Source organism: Myodes glareolus, chromosome 24, assembly GCF_982192425.1.
Source record: "Myodes glareolus chromosome 24, mMyoGla1.1, whole genome shotgun sequence".
Classification (NCBI taxonomy): Eukaryota; Metazoa; Chordata; class Mammalia; order Rodentia; family Cricetidae; genus Myodes; species Myodes glareolus.
In genome coordinates this window covers 1,949,490-1,969,064 of record NC_142049.1, presented here as the reverse complement: position 1 = coordinate 1,969,064, position 19,575 = coordinate 1,949,490, and the positions used below count along the sequence as shown (strand labels likewise).

Sequence of the window (19,575 nt, the reverse complement as noted above, 5' to 3'; positions counted from 1 at the left end):
GCGAGAAGAGCGAACGAATGAATGAATGAACCAGCTTAAGAGTCGAACACTAAACCGAGATAACTCCTCTGGGCTGCTAACTCCAGCTCTTGGTCTCAAGTGGAACCCCCCTTCCCCCTACTTCCCATCGTCCTCCGAGCTCAGAACCAACCCCAGGCGAGCCGAACTGGACGGCGCGCCCCAGCTGGCAGGATGACATAAAGAAAGGGGGTGGAGAGGAGGAAGGGGCAGAGCAAAAGGAATCCGCTTCGCTCCCCGAGCCAGTCCCCGCCTCCCAACAGGACCTCGGAGGCGGCAGGCGACCGCTCGAAATCAGGCACCACGTCACGGCATCCCAAAGCATCCCCCGGCGGCGAAGCGCACGGCGGGGCCGCACAGCCGAGGGGAGCCGGGCAGCGGCAGCCGGAGCGCGCTCGGGAGACTGGGGGACGGGGGGGGGGGGGGTCGCACCGACTCGGTCGCCCCCCGCCCGGCTCGGGTGTCAGCGGGCAGCCCGCCCCGCCCCCTCTCCAAACACGCACTCCCTCCGCAGCACCACAACAAGGGCAGCCCGCCCGGGTTCCCCACCTGCGCCGCTCCGCGCCGGTCCCCAATGTCAAGCCCGCGCCCCCGCGGCCGGCAGCCGGGTCTCGGCAACGCTGGCCAGCTCCTCCGGGGAAGGCGGACAGCCGGCAGGACGGCCCCCGGACCCACCCCGGGGACCCTAGACCTCCACCTCCGCTGTCCCATCACTAGGCGTGCCGGAGCCCCCCTCAGTCTACTTGAGGGAGCCCCACGATCCCGTTAGGAAACAACGGAGGATGGGGCTGAGCGCCCCCGAGCCGGGCTCCCCACGGCTGGTCCGGCGCCTCCAGACTCCGGATAAGCTGCCAGCTCTTCCCCGGACCCTGCCTGAGAGACACCCACCTGCCCGGCCTTTCGGGGCTCATCTAAAAGGCTCCTCCGCCAAGACTAGGGGACACCAGGAATTAGGTTTGTTTGCGGTGCCTCAGAAGGGGCAAGATGGCGACAGAGGCCAGAGCGCAGGCGCAGCCGCGCGCAGCTCGTCGGGAGGTGTAGTTCGCCTTTCCCGCCTTTTGCGAAACGAGCCCTCAAAAGCCTCCATTCGTCCGGTTCTCTTTTTTTTTTTTTTCGCCCCCCTCGTTTTGAAAGGGAAGGACGGGCGTTGCGGGGCCTGCTGGGAGTTGTAGTCTGAGCTCCAACTCCGTCCTCTTTCTCTTGCAGCTCGCCGGTCGTGTGCGCAAGGAAGTCTGGGAGTGTAGTTCCTTTTGGCTTCGCGCGCCCTAGCCTCCCGGCCGTTCCCAACCAATCGGCTGCCCTTTCAGCTGAACGTGTGGCGTCACACGTACCGTCCAAAATGGCGTCGGCAACCAGGGAAGAGCTTCGACCTTTTCTCTAGCGAGGTGAGGGATGAAAAGAGCGCTGCTTGGTCCCTGATGAACGCTGGGGGATGGAGATCTGGTTACCCAGACTCTTGGGAGCCATCGTCAGCGTCCTCCACCACCCCGACGACAATTCGAGAGAGATTCTTCACGGCACGAGAACGGAGAGAGAGGACCTCACAGTGGCCCGTACCCTGTTCTCGGTGTTAAGAGTTGAAAATCGAGGAAGGGAATCCGAGCGTTCTCGGCTTGGGGCTATGCCGTGTGCGAAATAGGAAAACTAGTGATATCTTGTGCTATATCTGTCCAAGGGAAGAAGGGATTTACTTGTGGCACTCACTACATCCTGGTAGGTTCACCTGCAGCCTTTGTTACTTAACCGCACCATGTTGTCAAAGTCTTGTCCCCCTGCTTTACATTTGGAAAGAGGCCCGATGTGTTGTTACAACGATCCGAAAAAAAATCAAAGTTAGTTTCTAGGATTGTAAATTCCATTAAGTTTTGTGGTGTCCTCCCTCTAAACTCTAGTAACATCAGATGTGGTGAAAGTGCACACATCTGAAGGAATTGTTAGTATGCACCCTGCTGTTAGCAAATTCCCTAGCAAACCAGGGTTATCACTGTAAGGACTTCTAGCTCAGTGGTAGATTGCTTGAAGAGTATCGTAGGGGGAGGGGCAAAATCTACTCTGTGGGAATATTCAGATACACATCGTGGATGAAAGTTCTTTTTCTTAGTGAGACGCTATGAATTACAGTTGTAATCCCAGCACTAGAGAAGGGGAAGAAGCAGGTCAGCCTGGACTGCAGAAGGCCCTGTGACCAAAAACCATTTGGGGTTTTTGTTGTTTTGTGAACCTCTGCATAAATGCGAGTCTGTTCGTTCCCTTGAATGGAGATGTAGGTTAGTCAGAAATAAAAAGGACCATTTGAGTTTCCTCCACGCCTTTCTTGACCTTCCTGTGCATACTGTGAGGTCAGTTACTTAAGAACACCTTATATGGTGGTTAATTAAATCTTAATAGGAGACTTTGTAATTTAACAAACATTCCTTTATTTGACCCTTGCAGCATCTACACGAGATGGGTGTAATTAAGTTTGCCCATCCTGTGCATGGAAAGGCACAGTTGTTCAGGAACTGGTGAACCAAGAACTATATAATAGAACCCTGTCTTGAAAGGCAACAACGGGGGGGGGGGGGGGGGGGGGCTGGTTAAGAGCACTGACCTCTCTTCCATCCGACATGGTGGCCAACAACCATATATGAGTCCAACCATATGTAATCCAGAAGTTCCTCAGGGGCCACACAAATGTAGTGCACAGACACACGCAAGCAAAACACCCAGAAAATACAGTTTTAAGAAGGCAACAGCGAAAACCTGACTCAGCCAGGCGATGATGATACATGCCTTTAATCCCAGCACTTAGGAGGCAGAGGCAGGTGGTTCACTGAATTCGAGGCCAGCTTGGTCTATAGAGCTAGTTCCAGGCAGCCAAGGCTGTTACACAGTGAAACCCTGTCTTGAAGAACAAGCAAACCTGACTCTTAATAAGTCAAATATGAGTAACAATTGGGGTTGATCCTCCATCTTCTACATAAGTTCTTACAATTAGTAGGGATGTCCCTAGTTAAAAATAAGTCCTTGATACGGGTTAAAAACCATCCCTAAGGTTCCACATAAGGAAAGAACAAAGGAAGGTTTTTAATTTAGGCAGCCTGGGCTGTCAAAAAGATTCAGCAAGTAAAGACCTTGCTAGCCTGATGACCTGGACTCAACCTTCAGAACCCGCTCATATGGTAGTGGGAGAACTGACACAGAATCATCCTCTGATCTCCAGCATGTATACACACACAAATGATATAAACTTTAATCTGTTATAAATTTAGGCAGCTTGGTCCCAGAGTCTACACCTTCCGCTGGTAGTAGCTCTCAAGCTTTTGTGTTCAGTGGAAACACATAAAGGTCCTGGTAAAAATGTGAACTTTTGGGTTGTATAGTTAGGGCCAGATCCTGTTTCCAACAAATATTCCCAAGTAATAATGCTGGCACTACATAGCATTTTACTTCTTCCCCTTTCTCCTGTCATGAGTTAGTGTTTTTGTCTAGAGACATATCTCCCCATGTATTCTAGGCTAGCCTCAAGCTTGAGATGCTGCCTCAGCCTCCCGAGTGCTGGAATCACAGGTACATACCACTGTACCTAGGTCTTAAACATTTATTTTGTAGCTAGAGGCTGTAATAGCCTCTCTTTGCTCTCTCTGACTGCTTTGTACATCCAAATGATCCAATGTCCTTTCTCTTAAGGATCATATTCAAACTACCCCTCTCCTTTACGTCTGATGAAACTCCCCCTGGCCCTACCAGTCCCTCTACCGCGAGACAGACATTTCCGTGTCTATTCTCACACCATGTTACAGAGCTCAATAACTATAGAGTTATAGTCATTTGAAAAGTCCTGACGAAAACAAACTCTATGAAAAGGGACCAACCAGGTATATGCACTCTTGTGCCTAGCACATAATAAAAATAATAACTAAAATATACTCACAACTTTCTCCATTTCAGTTGCTGTTCCATGTTAGCTTCCTTAATCCATGCAATAGCCTGATAGTGACTGTATTACTCATAGTTCTCTAGAGTAACAGAACTGATAGAATAAATGAATAAATAAATATATGGAATGTATTAGAATGGCTTAAAGGCTGTGGTCCAACTAATCCAACAATGGCTGTCTTCCCAGGGAAGGTCCAAGAATCCAGTAGTTGTTCAGTCCATAAAACTGGGTGTCTCAGCTGGTCTTCAGCACACACTGGAATCCTGAGGAAGTAGGCTCTATGCCAGTGAAGGAACAGACTTGCCAGAAAAAGCAAGCAAAGCAAGAAGCAAGCTTCCTTTTTCCATGTCGTTTGTACAGGCTGCAGGCAGAAGCTGTGGCCCAGATTAATGATGGATTTACTCACCTCAAAAAATCCAGAATAATGCTGGTTTGCTCTTCTGAGGAAGTTGGAAGTTGCCCGTTTGCTACGTCCTGGGCTCCATGTGGGTAGAGCGTGGTTGAGCTGTGCAGCCAGGCCATGATGAGCTATACACATCTGTCATCAAATAGGGAAGACTGGCAGGCCATGAATGCAGTGACCTATGACGATGTGCATGTGAACTTCACTCCAGAAGAGTGGGCTTTGCTGGACCCTTCCCAGAAGGCTCTCTACAATGATGTGATGCTGCAGACCTTCAGGAACCTCACTGCTATTGGCTACAATTGGGAAGGTCATGATATTGAAGAGCATTCTCAGAGTTTCAGAAGTTGTGGAAGTCCTCTTAAATGGCATGAGAGAATTCACATGGAAGAGAAGCCCTGTGAAGTTATTCAAGATGATGAACCCATTGCATATCATAGTAAACTGCAAATATATAAAAGAGCACATAACAGAGAGAGGCCCTACAAATGTGACCAGTGTGGTAAAGCTTTTACATCTCCCAGTGGTCTTCAAATGCACAAAAAAACACATACAGGAGAGAAACCTTTCAAATGTAAGCAGTGTGATAAAGCTTTTGCATATCATAGTTACATTATAATTCATGAAAGAACACACACTGGAGAGAAACCCTACAAATGTAATCACTGTGTTAAAGCTTTTACATCTCCAAGTGAGCTTCAAAAGCATAAAAGAACACATACAGGAGAAAAACCTTACAAATGTAAGCAGTGTGATAAAGCTTTTGCATATCATAGTAATGTGATAATTCATGAAAGAACACACACTGGAGAGAAACCTTACAAATGTAATCACTGTGTCAAAGCTTTTACATCTCCCAGTGATCTTCAAAAGCATAAAAGAACACATACAAGAGAGAAACCTTACAAATGTAAGCAGTGTGATAAAGCTTTTGCACGTCATAGTTATGTTCTAATTCATGAAAGAACACATACTGGAGAGAAACCCTATGAATGTAATCGGTGTGGTAAATCCTTTATACATTCCAGTCATCTTCACAGGCATGCAAGAATACATACTGGAGAGAAACCTTACAAATGTAATCAGTGTGGTAAAGCTTTTGCATATCATCATAATGTACTAACTCATGAAAGAACACATACGGGAAAGAAACCCTTATGAAGGCAATCAGTGTGGTAAAGCCTTTTAATATCAGAAGCTTCTCTAAATACATAAAAGAAAACATGGGAGAGAAAAATTATTGATATGATCAATGTGATAAAGCCTTTACATATCACAGTAGTCTTCTAAGGCATAAAAGAACACATAGTGGAGAGAAACCCTATGAATGAAATCAGTGAAGTAACGCCTTTGTAATTCATAGCAATTTTCAAAAATATAAAGGAACACATATAGGAAAGAAACCCTATGAATGTGACTAATGTTGAAAAGCTTTTGCATATATCAGAAGTCTTCAAATTCATGAGAAAATATACTGTACAGACACCTGATAAATATAGTCAGTGTGGTGGTTTTTTTATTTTATGGTAGTTTTTCTACAAGAATAAGGCTTTAGTGCAAAATTGGTTAGAGCCTTTTCATATTAAAGTTCTCTTTGAGGAAGTGCAAAACAAATGCTGAAAAGATTCTAACTAAAAAGAATCTGGCACCATTTTCAGCAAATATACATTATTAAGTTACACAGGAGTGTTGATTTTGGAGAAAAAATGCTGGCAATATCAGCAGTCTGTCCATAGATTATAGTGTCCTTTACTTTGTTTGCCCCTGCAAACGCATATGAAGGAAAGCCCTACAAATTTAAATAATGATGTAAGCCTTTTAAATTTCACACTGCTCTTCAATTATATTAAATATCTAATCCAGTTGAAACATTTATGGATGTGAATTTGTCTCTTTCCTGTTGTGATATAACATGTTTTAATGACAGTAATGTGAAAATACTTAAAAATAGAGGATCTCAGAAACAGTAAATACATCATATGCATATTCAAAGCAGGATTTTCTTTGGTTGATATGTAATAAAATAGAATAATCAGCAATCAAATCTATATCTCATAACATAGCTTGATGTGCTGTAGATATGTATATATTACTTATTGTTCTATTTTCTTCTTCCTGTCCCCATGAATTTTTCATCTGTCACTTCATTGTTAATTACTGCCTTATAAGAAGATTATCCATTGATGCCAGATAATATAACAGCAATAGAATTTATTGAAAAAAAGTCCAGATTAAAAGTGAATCTTCCCACTTCGAACAATTTAGTTAAGAAAAAAATCCCTCACTGGTATACCCAGCCACGTAGGTTTTAGTTAATTCCAGATGTAATCCAGTTGGCAACCAAGGAGAGCCATCACAGTAGCCATGTTTTAGTGGATGAAAAAAGACAAGACACAGGTTAAATGCCATGCATAAGGTAGCAGATTAATAAAGTAGCAAAAAAATATGATTTGAAATGGATAAACTTCTGGGGAAGAGGTAAGACTCACCCTGCTAGACCTTAATGAACACAACTGCCCTGTTTATCTAAAATATATCCTTGTTGGACCTTGAAGGAATTCCTAATGTGACTACAAGTTCAATTATAATACGTAACTAATTACTAACTTGTATTTCCTTGTTATTCTAAAAACAGTTGGTAATAATAAATTTTAAGGACTAGAAATTTATATCATATTGTTAATGAGTTGTATATTAGAAATGTATGTACAGTATGTTCTAGCAAAATTCATATCAAATTTGTGTCAATATATATAATTTGTATATAATGTACAAAAGTCCAATCAAATGTAAAACATTTAAAACTAGTAGTTGCTTTCTAAAAGTAGATTTAATAATCTACCTTTTTATCACACACATACATATATACATCTATATATGTATATATAATCCTTTTTTCTTTTCAGAGTAGATTCAATAATCTACTCTTTTATCCTATACTGTGGGATAATGCTCTTGTACACTATAAAGATTTGTCACTTGTATTGGTTTAATAAAACACTGACTGGCCAGTAGTCAGGCAGAAAGTATAGGCAGGACGATCACATTAAGACAGTTCTGGAATGAGGAAAGGCAGAGACACAGTCACAAGTTAGACACAGAGGAAACAAGATAAGAATGCCTTACTGAGAAAAGATACCAAGCCAATGGCCTAATATAGATAAGGATTATGTGCTAATTTAAGTTGTAAAAGCTAGTTAGTAATAAGCCTGAGCTAATAGGCCAAACAGTCTATAATTAATGTAAGCCTCTGTGTGTTTCTTTGGAACTAAACAGCAGCGGGAGCAGGCAGAACGGAAACTTCCATCTACACAGTCTTCTCACCAGTTTCCATTGTCCTTTGTCCTATTCTCCCTAAGACAGTCCTTTGATAGGGAATCTTTGTCAACCAATTATCTTTAAGAGGTAGGACCAAGTTGGGGCGTGGCTTTCTGAGAAAAATGCTGCCCATCCCAGGTGCTGTCTCTCTGTAGTTCCCGCTCTACACAGCTGAGCTTGGATTTCTCGTTCCTGTTTCGTGAGTTTGCCCCATATAATAAAGAAAAATATAACTGATCTGTCTTTCAGCTAGCCTGTTTCTTTTCTCAATCCGAGGTAATTCAACAGTCCTCTGTAGCTGGATACTTTTCTGTGTCCCATCTGGTCCCATAGCATCTTGTAAAGTAACCACCCAGAGGCTTAATATTAATTATAATTGTTTGGATAATAGCTCAGGCTTATTACTGGATAGTTCTTACATTTAAATTAACCCATTTCTATTAGTGTATTAGTGTATATTTTACCACGAGGCTCATAGCTTGTTACACAATATCTTGCTTCTTCTGCAACTTCTGGTGTCTCTCTAACTTCACCTTCTTTCTCCCTGTATCTCTGCTTGGATTTACCCCTAGCTATATTCTGCCCTGCCATAGGCCAATGCAGATTTATTCATCAACCAATAAAGCAACTCATATTCACAACTACAGAAGGACACCTCCCATCAGTCCTCAGCCTTACATAATTTTCGCCTGTGTTTGTTAGCCATTCGTGCTTAATAAATTATCCCAAACCCTAGTGGCTTGAAACAATGAATATTTTGTTTTAATTCAGTTTGTAGTTTCTGACAAAATCACAAGTAGCTTAGCTGGGTGATTGGGGGGGGGTGGTGAGGCAAGGTTAGGAAAGGGTCTCATTCCTATAATTCAGGCTGGCAGTCCTCTTACTTCAGCCTCGTGTGGTCTAATTACAGGTACAATGCTGGCAGCTGGGCGATTACTGAACATTTTTGAAATATCAACTTCCGTAGTTCATAATAACTATTTACATCCTGGTTTCCGGCCAAAACAACTCACCTCCCTCCCATAACTCCCTCACAGCCTTCACTCAATATTCCCAATCTGTCTTCATGATAGAAACAGGTTTCTGGTTTCCTCTCCTTTTTTTATAACTAAATAAGTAAGTGAACTGTGTGTGTGCATGTGTGTGTGTGTGTGTGTGTGTGTGTGTGTGCATGTGTGTGTTCATGCACATGGAGAGCTGCATGTCAGAAGACAACTTTTGGGAATAACCTCTTCACCCTGGATTCTGGGGTCAAAGGAAGGACACCAGCCATAAGTAGAATGTGTTTTTACCCACTGAGCCACCTTGTCAGCACCAACATACTCTTGAGGACCACAGTTTTGTTATCCTGCTCTGGTCTAGCTGAGTTTCAACGGGTGTATTTACACTCAGTGTAGCAAACTGTTTTCTCTGTGTACCTAACATCCAATGACAGAAACTGGCACAGAATGGCCACCATAAACTTCTGTTCCACACGGGAAAGAAAGAGAGGGAGAGTGTGGTGGACCCCTTGACCAGCAAGGAAGAAACGACCACGAGTCGAGGATTCTTCTCAAATCACACTTTATTGGAGCCTCTTGGTTGAAGGGAGAGCAGGAAGCGAGAGAGAGCAAGAAACAAAAGAGAACAAGAAGAAGGAGAGCGGAAATGGAAACTTTTATAATTTAATAAACTTTAAAAAATAAATAAAAATATCCCCTTTAAAACCTAAAAAAAAAAAGAAGAAGAAGAAGAAAGAGAAAAAGCAAGAGAGAAAGAGAGAGAAAGTGAGAGAGAATCAGGTACTGCCCTGATTGGTGAATACCAGTCTGCTGATGCCCAGAGCCTTGGGATTGGGCAGTGACAAGGCTCAATTGCGCATGTGCAGGCAAAGGGCACTCAGCCCCACGCAGCAATACCAAATAAGGACTTGATTACCTCCAAGCTGCAGGAATGCCAGCGCCATCTTGTAATGGCGATTTCTCTGGATGGCTCCCTACAGGGGAGAGCCATAATGACAGTACTGGCAAGCTAACTTAGGATGTCATGTATCTAAGGCTGGCCGAGCACTTCAGCCCTGACACTGTTTCTCTGACTGAGGCTCAGGTTTTGGCATAGGCATGATTCTCCACAGCCCCTGACCCCACCTTCAACACTTGCTGAATTCTGCTTTCCCAGTCATTCTTTTTCAATTTAAAAAAAAAAAAAAACTATTTGGAGGCCAAGTAATTTTTCACTTGCTTCCTACTTATCACCGCTCAGGAGTCCAAAGTTCTATGTTCATCTTTAGCCTTCTCTGTGCCTTTTCATCTAAATTTGTAATATATGAAGAATTTGGTTTTTCGAGACAGTGTTTCGCTGTAGTTTTGGAGCTTGTTCTAGAACTAGCGTTACCACCGCCCAGCAAGAATAACGTTCTTATTCATATAGTCACACTAACAAGTTTTATTCAAAGGAACCCTTCCCTATCATAGTCCTCCTGTAAGTTTGCTGTGAGATAATAAGCTTAATGGTTACAGAATCTGTCTTTATTTATTTATTTGGGAACAGGGCCCCATCTAATTCAGGCTAGCCTCCTGCTGGCTAATGTGGCCATGGGTGGCCTTGAATTACTTCTCCTGCCTCTACCTTCCAATCCCTGGGATTACAGGCAGGCTCTACCACCCTAGATCTCTACAGTATTTTAAAGATGTTGAAGCATACTGCTAAAATGCTCAAAGGGACTGTTTTCTGTCAAAGTTGGCCTCAAAACTCAGAGATCCACCTGCCTGTTTTCTAAGTGCTGGGATTAAAAGTGTGCGCCACCACCGCCCATACTCTGAGGTCTTTGTAGAGGGTTTTATAATCTTGTCCTTAACTGTGTCTTTAGACCTTGTTATCCTGATAAACCCCTAGATTTTAATCTGTAACTACAAGCTGTTTCTTATTAACATCATTTGGCCTCTATATTTTAAAAATTAGCCAGTCCTGGTCTCTTGTTCTTGATGGGTTATTCTTTACTTTCTTGAGAAGCCAGGTGGCACTTCTAACACTACTTGGAAAGCATCAGTTAGATTTGCTCACTCATTAGGTACCTTTTACAGTTACCTGTCGTCCCTGGCGGCAGCACCATTAATGTTTCCTCTACTGTACATTAAAGACTCACATTCCTCCTCCGGCTTCCAGGAAGATTTTCCCCACTTTCCTTTCATCTCTCACAGATGGCTTTCTCTAGAAATCTCAGGCTTCTGCTGAAAGTCTTTTTGAAACTTGTTAGGTCAGCCCTAACACCAGCACTGAAACCACACTTTCAGTTCTGGTATAGCATCCTACTCTGGGTTCCAAAATTTGACCTGCAGATCGACTACTACATAACATTACCACAAAAAAATTTCCGGTGGAAAACAGTAAGATTTATTTTCCCTCGTGAATCTGCCATGGGAGTAGGATTTGGCAGGAATATGAGCCATCACCAGAAAGTACAAACTGCTGACAATCACGCCCACATTTAAACTCAGCTCCAATTCCTAACACACAGGCCTCTCCTATTGTATCAATATGATACAACTGTCTTGGATGGATGGATATTAAATTTAAAAACAAAAAAGATCTGTTGCAGAAAAAGAGTTAAAAGACAAGAGGTTACTATGGAAATAAGCCACATAACAGAGTAGGCACAGGCTCCACAAAAAAAAAAAAAAAAACAAAAAAAAACCAAATCTGCAGAGTCAGGCGGTGATGGCGCACACCTTTAAGCACTCAGGAGGCAGAGACAGGCAGATCTCTGTGAGTTTGAGGCCAGCCTGGTTTACAGAGTGAGTTACAGGATAGGCTCCAAACTATAGAAAAACTCTGTCTTGGAAAACTAAATAAAAAAGATAGATAGATAGATAGATAGATAGATAGATAGATAGATAGATAGATAGATAAAATTGTGCAAAGGTCATACATGGTAGTTTATGCCTTTAATCCCAGCACTCTAGAGGCTGAGGCGTGTGGATCTTTGAGTTCAAGGCCAGCCTGGTCTACTTGGTTCCAATTCAACAAGGTTAGGCTCAAACTAAATATGTAGCCGAGGATAACTTTGAGCTCTTGCTCCTCCTGCCTCAGTCTCTTGAGTGCTGAGACTACAGGCTTGCGCCCCATTCCTGGCTTGAAGTCACATGGTTTCATTTTGTTTTGAATTTGAGATAGGATCTCATTTAACCCAGTCTAATGCTGTGCTTTCTCCATAGGTGAGGATGACCTTGAACCACTGCTCTTCCAGCCTCCACTTCTGAGTGGTGGTAATATCTCTGCACCATCATGCCCAGCATTATGTCATGCTGGGAATCCAACTCTGTATGCCATGCATGCTAGCAAGCATTCTACCATCTAAACTACAAGTCAGCCACAAAATATCCAGGATCTTGAGGCAAAGAATGTAAAGATTAGCAACCTCAAAAAGTAAAACAAGGGATATTAGAGCCTTAATAGTCCTCAGCTTGGAATGCCCGTCAGAAAAATGCAGGAAGCACTCTGGAATGTCCAAAGACAGATGTCCAACCTTGGGCAAAAGTCGGAGGTGGTGCTTGAGGTGGCATCTCTGCCCTAACAATTTCTAAGTCTGTGATTTCCACTGTACCTTTTGACAGAGTACCAGACTTAAGGACACAAGTCATTGCCCGTTTAAGCCACAGTGGACCCCAAGTGGCAAAAGCATTGCCTGTGCTCTCGACCATGACTTGACACTGATTAATGGCTCAATCGTCAGACAGCCCAGGAGAGCTGCAGATGAGAATCGGAACAAAGACAGAGTCTCACACATTTGAGTTTGCTCCCCTACTTCCTGGGAAAGGGGGTGGCTAGGCGTTTTTGAGGTTCACACAAGTGCCAAAATGCCTCAGGTGAGGGACTGATGATAATCTGTAATTATCCAAGGCAGGGTCTAAGGTAGTTCCTAAAGATGGAAATAATAACCCTGTCAGAAGTGGAAATCAGCTACTACGGGGGAGGGGATGATAAATCCAAACATAAGATCCAGCTTGTCTTCACCTCAGAGAGTTTGCAGCTGCATGTGATGTTGTGGTGTGATTTGCCAGAGATGAAATGCAAAAAAAAAAAAAAAAAAAAAAAAAGAAAGAAAGAAAGAAAAAGAAAAGAAAGAAGGAAAAAAAAAGTAGCAGCTCATTCTCTCCTCTCCAGCCAGCTGGAGGAAAGACTTGGGGGCATGTTCTCTTTCAAGAAGTGCTGAGAATTCATGAAGTCTGCAGAGAAATGGCAAAAGGTGTCCTTTTTCTTGTTAGTTCCAATCAAGGTCTTCCCCCAGCAACCCCAGAGCATCTCGTAGTTTCCCGTGTGAGCTAGGCAAGACACCTCTTGGGTTGAAAAGGGCTTTGCTGTGATGCTGTGGGCTTCAAACTTGTCACCCTTGAGGTCAGTGGTTCAAATCCACTCCTCACTAAAGATTAAGGCGATAAAGGAACACGCGCCTATGGAGAGCCCAGGGAGTGTGTCGTGAGACTCAGTTGGGGGAAGGGAATGGACCAAAGGAAATGGACTCATGTTCACATGAATATATGCAAACACAAACACACACACGTACATACACACATGACCCGCACGGAAGCATCACAAGGCAATCAGTGTTAGATCACAGCCAGACTGAGAGTGGAACCTAAGGCTCTGGGTCCTGCTCAGGTTAATGAATCGTCACATTAATGAGTGTTGAGCTAAATCTGAGAAGGCATTTCCAGTCACAGCACTCTGCCAGGTTTCCTGGAACAAGACTTGCACCTTCCCTGTGCCCATGGTTGCAGCCCTGCACCCAGCCATCCTCGCTCTGCCAGCCACGCCTTTACCTCTCCCCTGTGCCCGTGACTCACCCCTGCACCTGGCTATCCTTACTCCATCAGCGACACCTTTACCCCTTCCCTACTCCCAAGTCTTTATCTTTTTAAGTGTAGGAAGCATTAAATATTAGTTTTTTCTGCCAAATACTGAAAAACTTTATGATAAGGCATTCAAATCTTTTTCAATTTTGTTTCTTTGTTTGTTTGTTTGAGACAGAGTTTCTGTGTAACAGTCCTGGCTGGCCTGGAACTCACTTTGGAGATCCGCCCAAGCGCTGGGATTAAAGGCCTGTGCCACCACCACCCCCAGTTTGCATTTCAATCTTTTCATCTCCCCAACCCCAAGCAAATGTTTAATTCTCCCCCTCCACCCCAGTGAAACTTCATTTCCTACACACTAATTCTTTTAAAATGAACACTAGGGAAAGACTTCAAGGTCAGAATCTCAGCCAGTGGAGGGAAAGACGGACCCTGCTGTGTTAGATAAAAGCTGGGTGAACTTCCTGTCCAGATTTGCTTGCTGGCCTGGTATGTGTTCTGGTGTATTCTTTTTGCAAAAAGAATTGCCCTGTTGAATTACTTATTCTTTGCGTATTCCTTTCTGTGACACTGAAACTAGCCTGTGCTTCTAACAATTGTATGTAAATAATAATAATAATAATCCCGCTGTCCAACTCGCTGTATTTTGAAAATAATTTTATTTTTTAAAAAAGTATGAGGGAACGAACAGGTGGGTCAGTGGTTAAGAGCACTGACTTCCATTCGAATGGCCTGGAGTTCAGTTCCTAGCACCCCAAGGAGGCTCACCACCAGCTGTAACTCAGGGACCAAAGGCTCTCACTTCCTCTTCTGGCCTCTGTAGGCACTGCACACCACGTGATGCAGACATACACACAAGATAAACAGACACGTAAAATAAAAATAAATCTCAAAGATTATTTTAAATGTAGAACTCAATAAAAATCAATTTAAAATTTATTTTAACCCACGAGTATGAATGTGTACCTGCTTGTCTGTATGTGCACCACATGCTTGCAATCCTGACGATCAAAAGAGGGCAGCAGATCTCCTGGAACTGGAGTTCAGGCAGCTGTGAGTACCCAGCGTGAGCACTGAGAACCAAACTCAAGAACAGCAAGGGCTCTTAACCACTTAGCCATCTCTCCAGCCACTGAACACTATTTTCTAAGCACAAATGGGAGTAGAAAATGTTCACAGAAATCAGAAGAGTTCTGAATTTGAATCCAAAGTCTTCTACTTTGAAGGGTTTTGTTTTGTTTTGCTTTCTTTTAAACAAGCTATATCACTTCTCTTGCACCTTATAGAATTTTCTGTGCTGGGAATTGAACCTAGAGTCTCACACACCAGGCTAGCACTAGACCACTGAATTATACAGTATCTGCCCTTCCATTGTGTAGCTGTTTCTTCCCAAATTAAAACCTTCCATTTTAGAGGCAACTTCTTAGGACATAGGATGTAAAGAGAAGCAAAACAAGAGTATTTCAGGATGCGATGTTTGTAAGATGGGACAACAATGATTGGATGTCCTAAGGGAAATAAAACATTCCATTCTACAGAGAAGATCATTGAGACAGGAAATAACAACTCCAAATCGCCTCAGGAAGTCCCTGAAATGGCCAGATTCATCTCCCTCCCTAAGAATATAGAAATAGTGATGGCTGCTGAGAGGATGGAGCTCCAAAGACTCTCAGCCCAGCACTCTGGAAGATGCAGAGACCTGTAGAATTGCCTAGAAGAAACAAAGACAGTCAAGCTGCCTAGAAGGCTCGCACCAACTGAGTCTCTGTGACAAGGACACCCTCCGACCTCTGGAGCTGCCGGTAGGCTATGCCGTGCAAACCAGGTTTCCAGCTTTGTGAACTGTCATCCATGCTGGGCAGGATTTTGGTAACACAGCTGTCTTTGAGTCACTTGTGCTTCTGTAAATAACCTCTTAACCATATTCCTTAAGTAACCCAATGAAACTCCTTGGTCGGCGAAGCTGGACTTCATTGTTATCCTTACTTTGGTCTGTCATCCACTCTTTATCTGAGGTAACTAGACGTTCGTTAGTGTCTCCCAAGGAATAACGTCACGCAATGACGTTTTAATCCAAATGGGATTTAAAAAAAAATATCCTGTGATAAACCATGCAAAGTGCCTAGCTCAGCGATTGGTAGAGTTAACTCTGTTCACTGATTTGTGAAACCCAGCTTAGTGAGTGCTTGGTAAAGTCAGTTCCTGGCCTGTCCATTCTTCACACCTGCTATTACCTTTTCTCCATTCCGTATATTTTGGCTTTAATTACCTCATTTTGCATTTCATGCTGCCCTGTGTCTTTTCTCCTTAGGACTTTAAGTATGTGTGCCCCTGCTTGTGGAGGCCAGAAGCTGACAGCATTTGTCTTCCCGTATCCCTCCCCACCTTCATTTAAACAGGATCTGTCACTGAGCCTGGAATCACTGATTCGGGTAGATAGACTAGTCAGCAAGTCCCAGAGATCCCCGTCTATATCTCCCCCGTGTCAGGACTACACTCATGTGCTGTCATGCCTGGTGTTTTAATGTGCACACTAGGGACAGAACTGAGTTATCCCCAGACCCTCCTAGGTCCTGTAACTCATCCCCTTTTGTCAGCTGAACATGTCTCAAAGGATGATCTTGAACAACCAGCATAGGATTATTTTAGGGAAGGCCTCTCCTGAATGATGGTCTAATTGAAATAACACGTAATCCTGCTTTCCAGGAGACAAATGAACACGTCTGTCTTCCCGCAACAAGTGCTGAATGGTACAAGCAGCAAGGAAGAAATTTCCCTACAATTAAGTGGTTCACAGTTGATTGCTGTCCATCCAGCCCAAATTTACTCAGAGCCTCTATTTCCAGATGTCTTTGTTTCTTCCACTTCCAGCCTAGCCAGACCAGAGAACATTCCCATAATTCCCACGAGGACATTCTTATTCCCGAAAGGGTAACCTGATATATCTTTTTCTGCTGATCTGATTACAGAATGAAATACATTCCTTGGAAAAAATGCACAAGAGTGAAGTTTTCTTTCTCTCTCTGTCTTTTTTCCCTGCCTCCCCCCAGTATAGAAGGCTCTTGAAAGTGAGAAAAACTGGAGCCAGAAGGAAAAAAAAAATCTGTTGTACTGCAAGCAATTAAGACCACGTGTAGTTAATATAACAGATGTCCTGCATTAAACACCTCAGGCCCTGAGCCATAAAGGATGCTATCTATACCCTTAAACTGATTTTAGGGAAAGAAACGGAACCAAGAAACGGTGGCTGGGTGGGAAATTTGCTATGTGAGCATGGAGACTGCATTCAGATTTCCAGAATCTGTAATCCCAACACCCGTAGGAAAAGCTTAGAGACAGACGAATCCTCCAGAGATAGTGGGCCGGCCATACACCACAGTAAGCAACAGGGACACAAGACAGAAGGAGAGGAGTGACACCAGAGATTGTACTCTGACACACGCGCGCGCGCAAACACACACACACACAGACAGTAAAATAATATAAAAATAAATAAAAAAGTAAATCCCAGAAGCCCCGGCGCCTGTGTCCTTTGTAACAATGAAGAACTGGAGGTAATCTACAGCCTTAATCCAATTCCACCAGCATTTTGTGAAATCCTAAATCCAGGGCACTAACATTAAGGAGATACTAGTGAAGCTCGACTTCTAATCTTCGTCTGTTGTTCTGTGCACTAAGTTGTTTCTCTCATTAGGAAAATCATAGTGTTCAACTGCGGGCACAGAACCACCACAAGGTATGAGGTATGGGGCTTTAAGAATTCAGACTTTGGGGCTGGAGAGATGGCTTAGCAGATAGAAGAGTGTGGTGCTGTTACATAGGCCCCAGTTTGGTCTCCAGCACCCGTGATGGATGGCTCACAACCATCTCGGCTCTAGTTCTAGTGGATCCAGCACCCTCATCCAGCCTCCAAAGGCACCTGTCTCACAGGAGCAAGCCCATACACGATACACACAAAATCTCACCCACAAAGAATTCAGATATCTACAGTCACAGACTGAGGAAACCCTGCTCCAAAGGCAGAAGCAGGGATCAATGGAGTTCCCAGCCAGTCATACCAGCAGAACTCAGGTACTCCGATTTCATAAGGGTTTCAAGAGACAAACCGGTGGAGACGGGGGCAGAAATCTAAGGATTGATTGTCCAACAACTCAGTGTCCAACAGCAGATGGAAGCCGGGACTGATCAGGAGAGTCCCCCAATAGCCCTGCTATCTGTGTTTGTTGAGAGTGGGTCTCAATCAAGCGGCCCAGGCCAGTCTCTTGGGTGTCTCCTCTCCCAGCCTCCTGAGAGCTGGAATTACAGGGTGTGGGGTAGCCCTAAGTTGAGCAAGGCCTAGCTTCTAACCAGCTTCTGTTCCCAGCTGCCTGACCACATGGAAGTTGCCACTTCTGGGCCGTGGGGAATCAGGGGGAGCACTTGTTTGAGAGCCTCCATGCCTCTCTAGTGTAGCGTCTACCAGTCTTTCACAGATCTTAAACTTGTGGTTTCCCTCTCATTCATCAACCCGAGATTCTCCGAGAGGAGTGACTTCCATAGTATCTGACTTGAAGACTTAGGGAGTATGCCAACAAAGTAAAATATGGGCTGGAGAGATGGTTTAGAGGTTAAGAGCACTCTTCCAGAGGACCCGGGTTCGATTCCCAGCACCCACAAGGCAGCTCACAACTATCGGAATCCAACACCCTCACACAGATACACAATACAAGCAAAATACCAATAACATAATAAATAAGAAAATAAAAAAAACAAAGTAAAAATATTTAATCAGAGGGGGAAATGGCAGTACAAACAAGACAACACTGGAGGGAGCTTGAGTGTCTGAGGCATTAGGATTGAGGGCAGCTGGTGAATTACCAGCAGAAGCCCTCCAGCCAGGGTGATTCAAACGGGCTCAAATAGCATAGTGTGAGCGGTTCGTGACAGAAGCTGAGGATGAGCCCAGGGTGTTCCGGCTGAAGCAGATCCAGAGTTATGTGTGAGCAGAGAAGTCCTGAAGAGGATCTCTGGCCATGCAGAGGGCAGGGCTTGCAGCACAAGGAAGTGTCCACCCTGGGAGCAGGAGGTTCCCAGGCAGAGAGAGGGTCTACTGGGTGAAAGACCAGCCGTGCTGAGGGTAAAGATAGCAGCAGAGTCCAGGGGGCTGCAGGCAAGTTGGTGAAGTAAGAAGGGCTTAACAAGACAGGAAATCAAGCAAGGGAAAAGATGTGAGGTCAGAATGAAAGCCTTAGCTCCAAACTAAGAGCTTAGATTAACCCAGCAAAACAGAGGCTGTAAACCACCCCCACGGTTTCTCCAGTGTGCTTCCTTTGACCCCAAATACAGTTTGAAAATGATTTGTTTTGCGGCTGTTTCAAATCCAGGTCTGGTCACCCTAGGCTCTCATTCTGGCTGTCCTGAGGGTTGTTTGGGGAAGGTGAGGCAGGCAAGTGTTTGGGAACTCTGCAGCCGCGCCACACCCTTTTGGTCACATGCTTGGGTTCTCGGTTCTTGTTAAGAAGAAAAATATTTCCTAGTATCAGTGTCTCGCTAAAAAATGGGGCACAGAGGTCAACCCGCCACGGCAGGCATTTCAGGAAACGGGGAACAGCGGGCCTTTGTGAAGCAGAAATAAAGCCTGTCCTCAGGGAGACAGCACCTTTCTCCTCTGCCTGTCCCCTTGTTTGTCGTCTGCAGGGTCTGCCGTGTAGAGCGCTGACTTCACAGGGCCGCCTCCTTTTCATTAAATCTCACAGTATTGGATGCTCGCAGACCAGCAGGAAGGAATGTGCAGGGTGGGCTGGTCTTAAAGGTGTAGGAGACATGCTTGTCCAGAGCCTGCTGAAAAGAGGCCAACGCTGACTCTCTAGCCGCAAGTAAGTGACAAATCAAGCAGAAAGAAGTTGAAAGCTCACAGAGAAAGGGTTTGTCCAGGCCCCAAAGGCTGCTAATGGCCGAAGTTCTCTGAGGTCAGCAATACCACGGGGGAGATGCTACCGCAGATCCATCCACACCCTTATCTAGGGCCGAAAGACTGAGGTGCACTTTATATGCAGGGACTTGAGAGCGGGCTGAGCTGCTCAGGAAGAAGGTGGTTAGATCCGGCCACT

General features: G+C 44.3%; 2 protein-coding genes across 14 annotated transcripts in view; one reads left to right on the top strand and one right to left on the bottom strand.

The window, feature by feature from the left end:
- Emsy (EMSY transcriptional repressor, BRCA2 interacting) overlaps window positions 1-1,045 on the bottom strand; it is a 69,273-nt gene extending 68,228 nt beyond the window's left edge. For all 11 annotated transcript variants that reach the window (XM_048435084.3, XM_085682953.2, XM_085682950.2 and 8 more), the window contains exon 1: window positions 907-1,045. The gene's annotated coding sequence lies outside the window, so the exon portion shown is untranslated. The remainder of the gene's footprint in view (window positions 1-906) is intronic.
- Window positions 830-14,431, top strand: LOC125400936 (uncharacterized). 3 transcript variants are annotated; one of them, XR_015736357.1, is made up of 3 exons: window positions 830-972; window positions 1,225-1,731; window positions 11,852-14,431. XR_015736357.1 is itself a non-coding variant. In XM_087901353.1 (3 exons), exon 3 carries the CDS (start codon window positions 4,458-4,460, stop codon window positions 5,499-5,501), a length of 1,044 nt encoding a protein of 347 aa, XP_087757479.1. In that variant the 5' UTR covers window positions 830-972; window positions 1,225-1,403; window positions 4,124-4,457; the 3' UTR covers window positions 5,502-6,213. The 3 variants fall into 3 exon arrangements, 2 of the variants coding, with proteins under 2 accessions (XP_087757479.1, XP_048291042.1); XM_087901353.1 differs by lacking the exon at window positions 11,852-14,431 and adding an exon at window positions 4,124-6,213 and having other exon boundaries at window positions 1,225-1,403; XM_048435085.2 differs by lacking the exon at window positions 11,852-14,431 and adding an exon at window positions 4,124-6,213.
- The last annotated feature ends 5,144 nt before the right edge of the window (window positions 14,432-19,575 follow it).

Bases quoted from the DNA above. Each gene is read 5' to 3' on its own strand.
- LOC125400936 (XM_087901353.1), top strand. From the start codon at position 4,458: ATGATGAGCTATACACATCTGTCATCAAATAGGGAAGACTGGCAGGCC.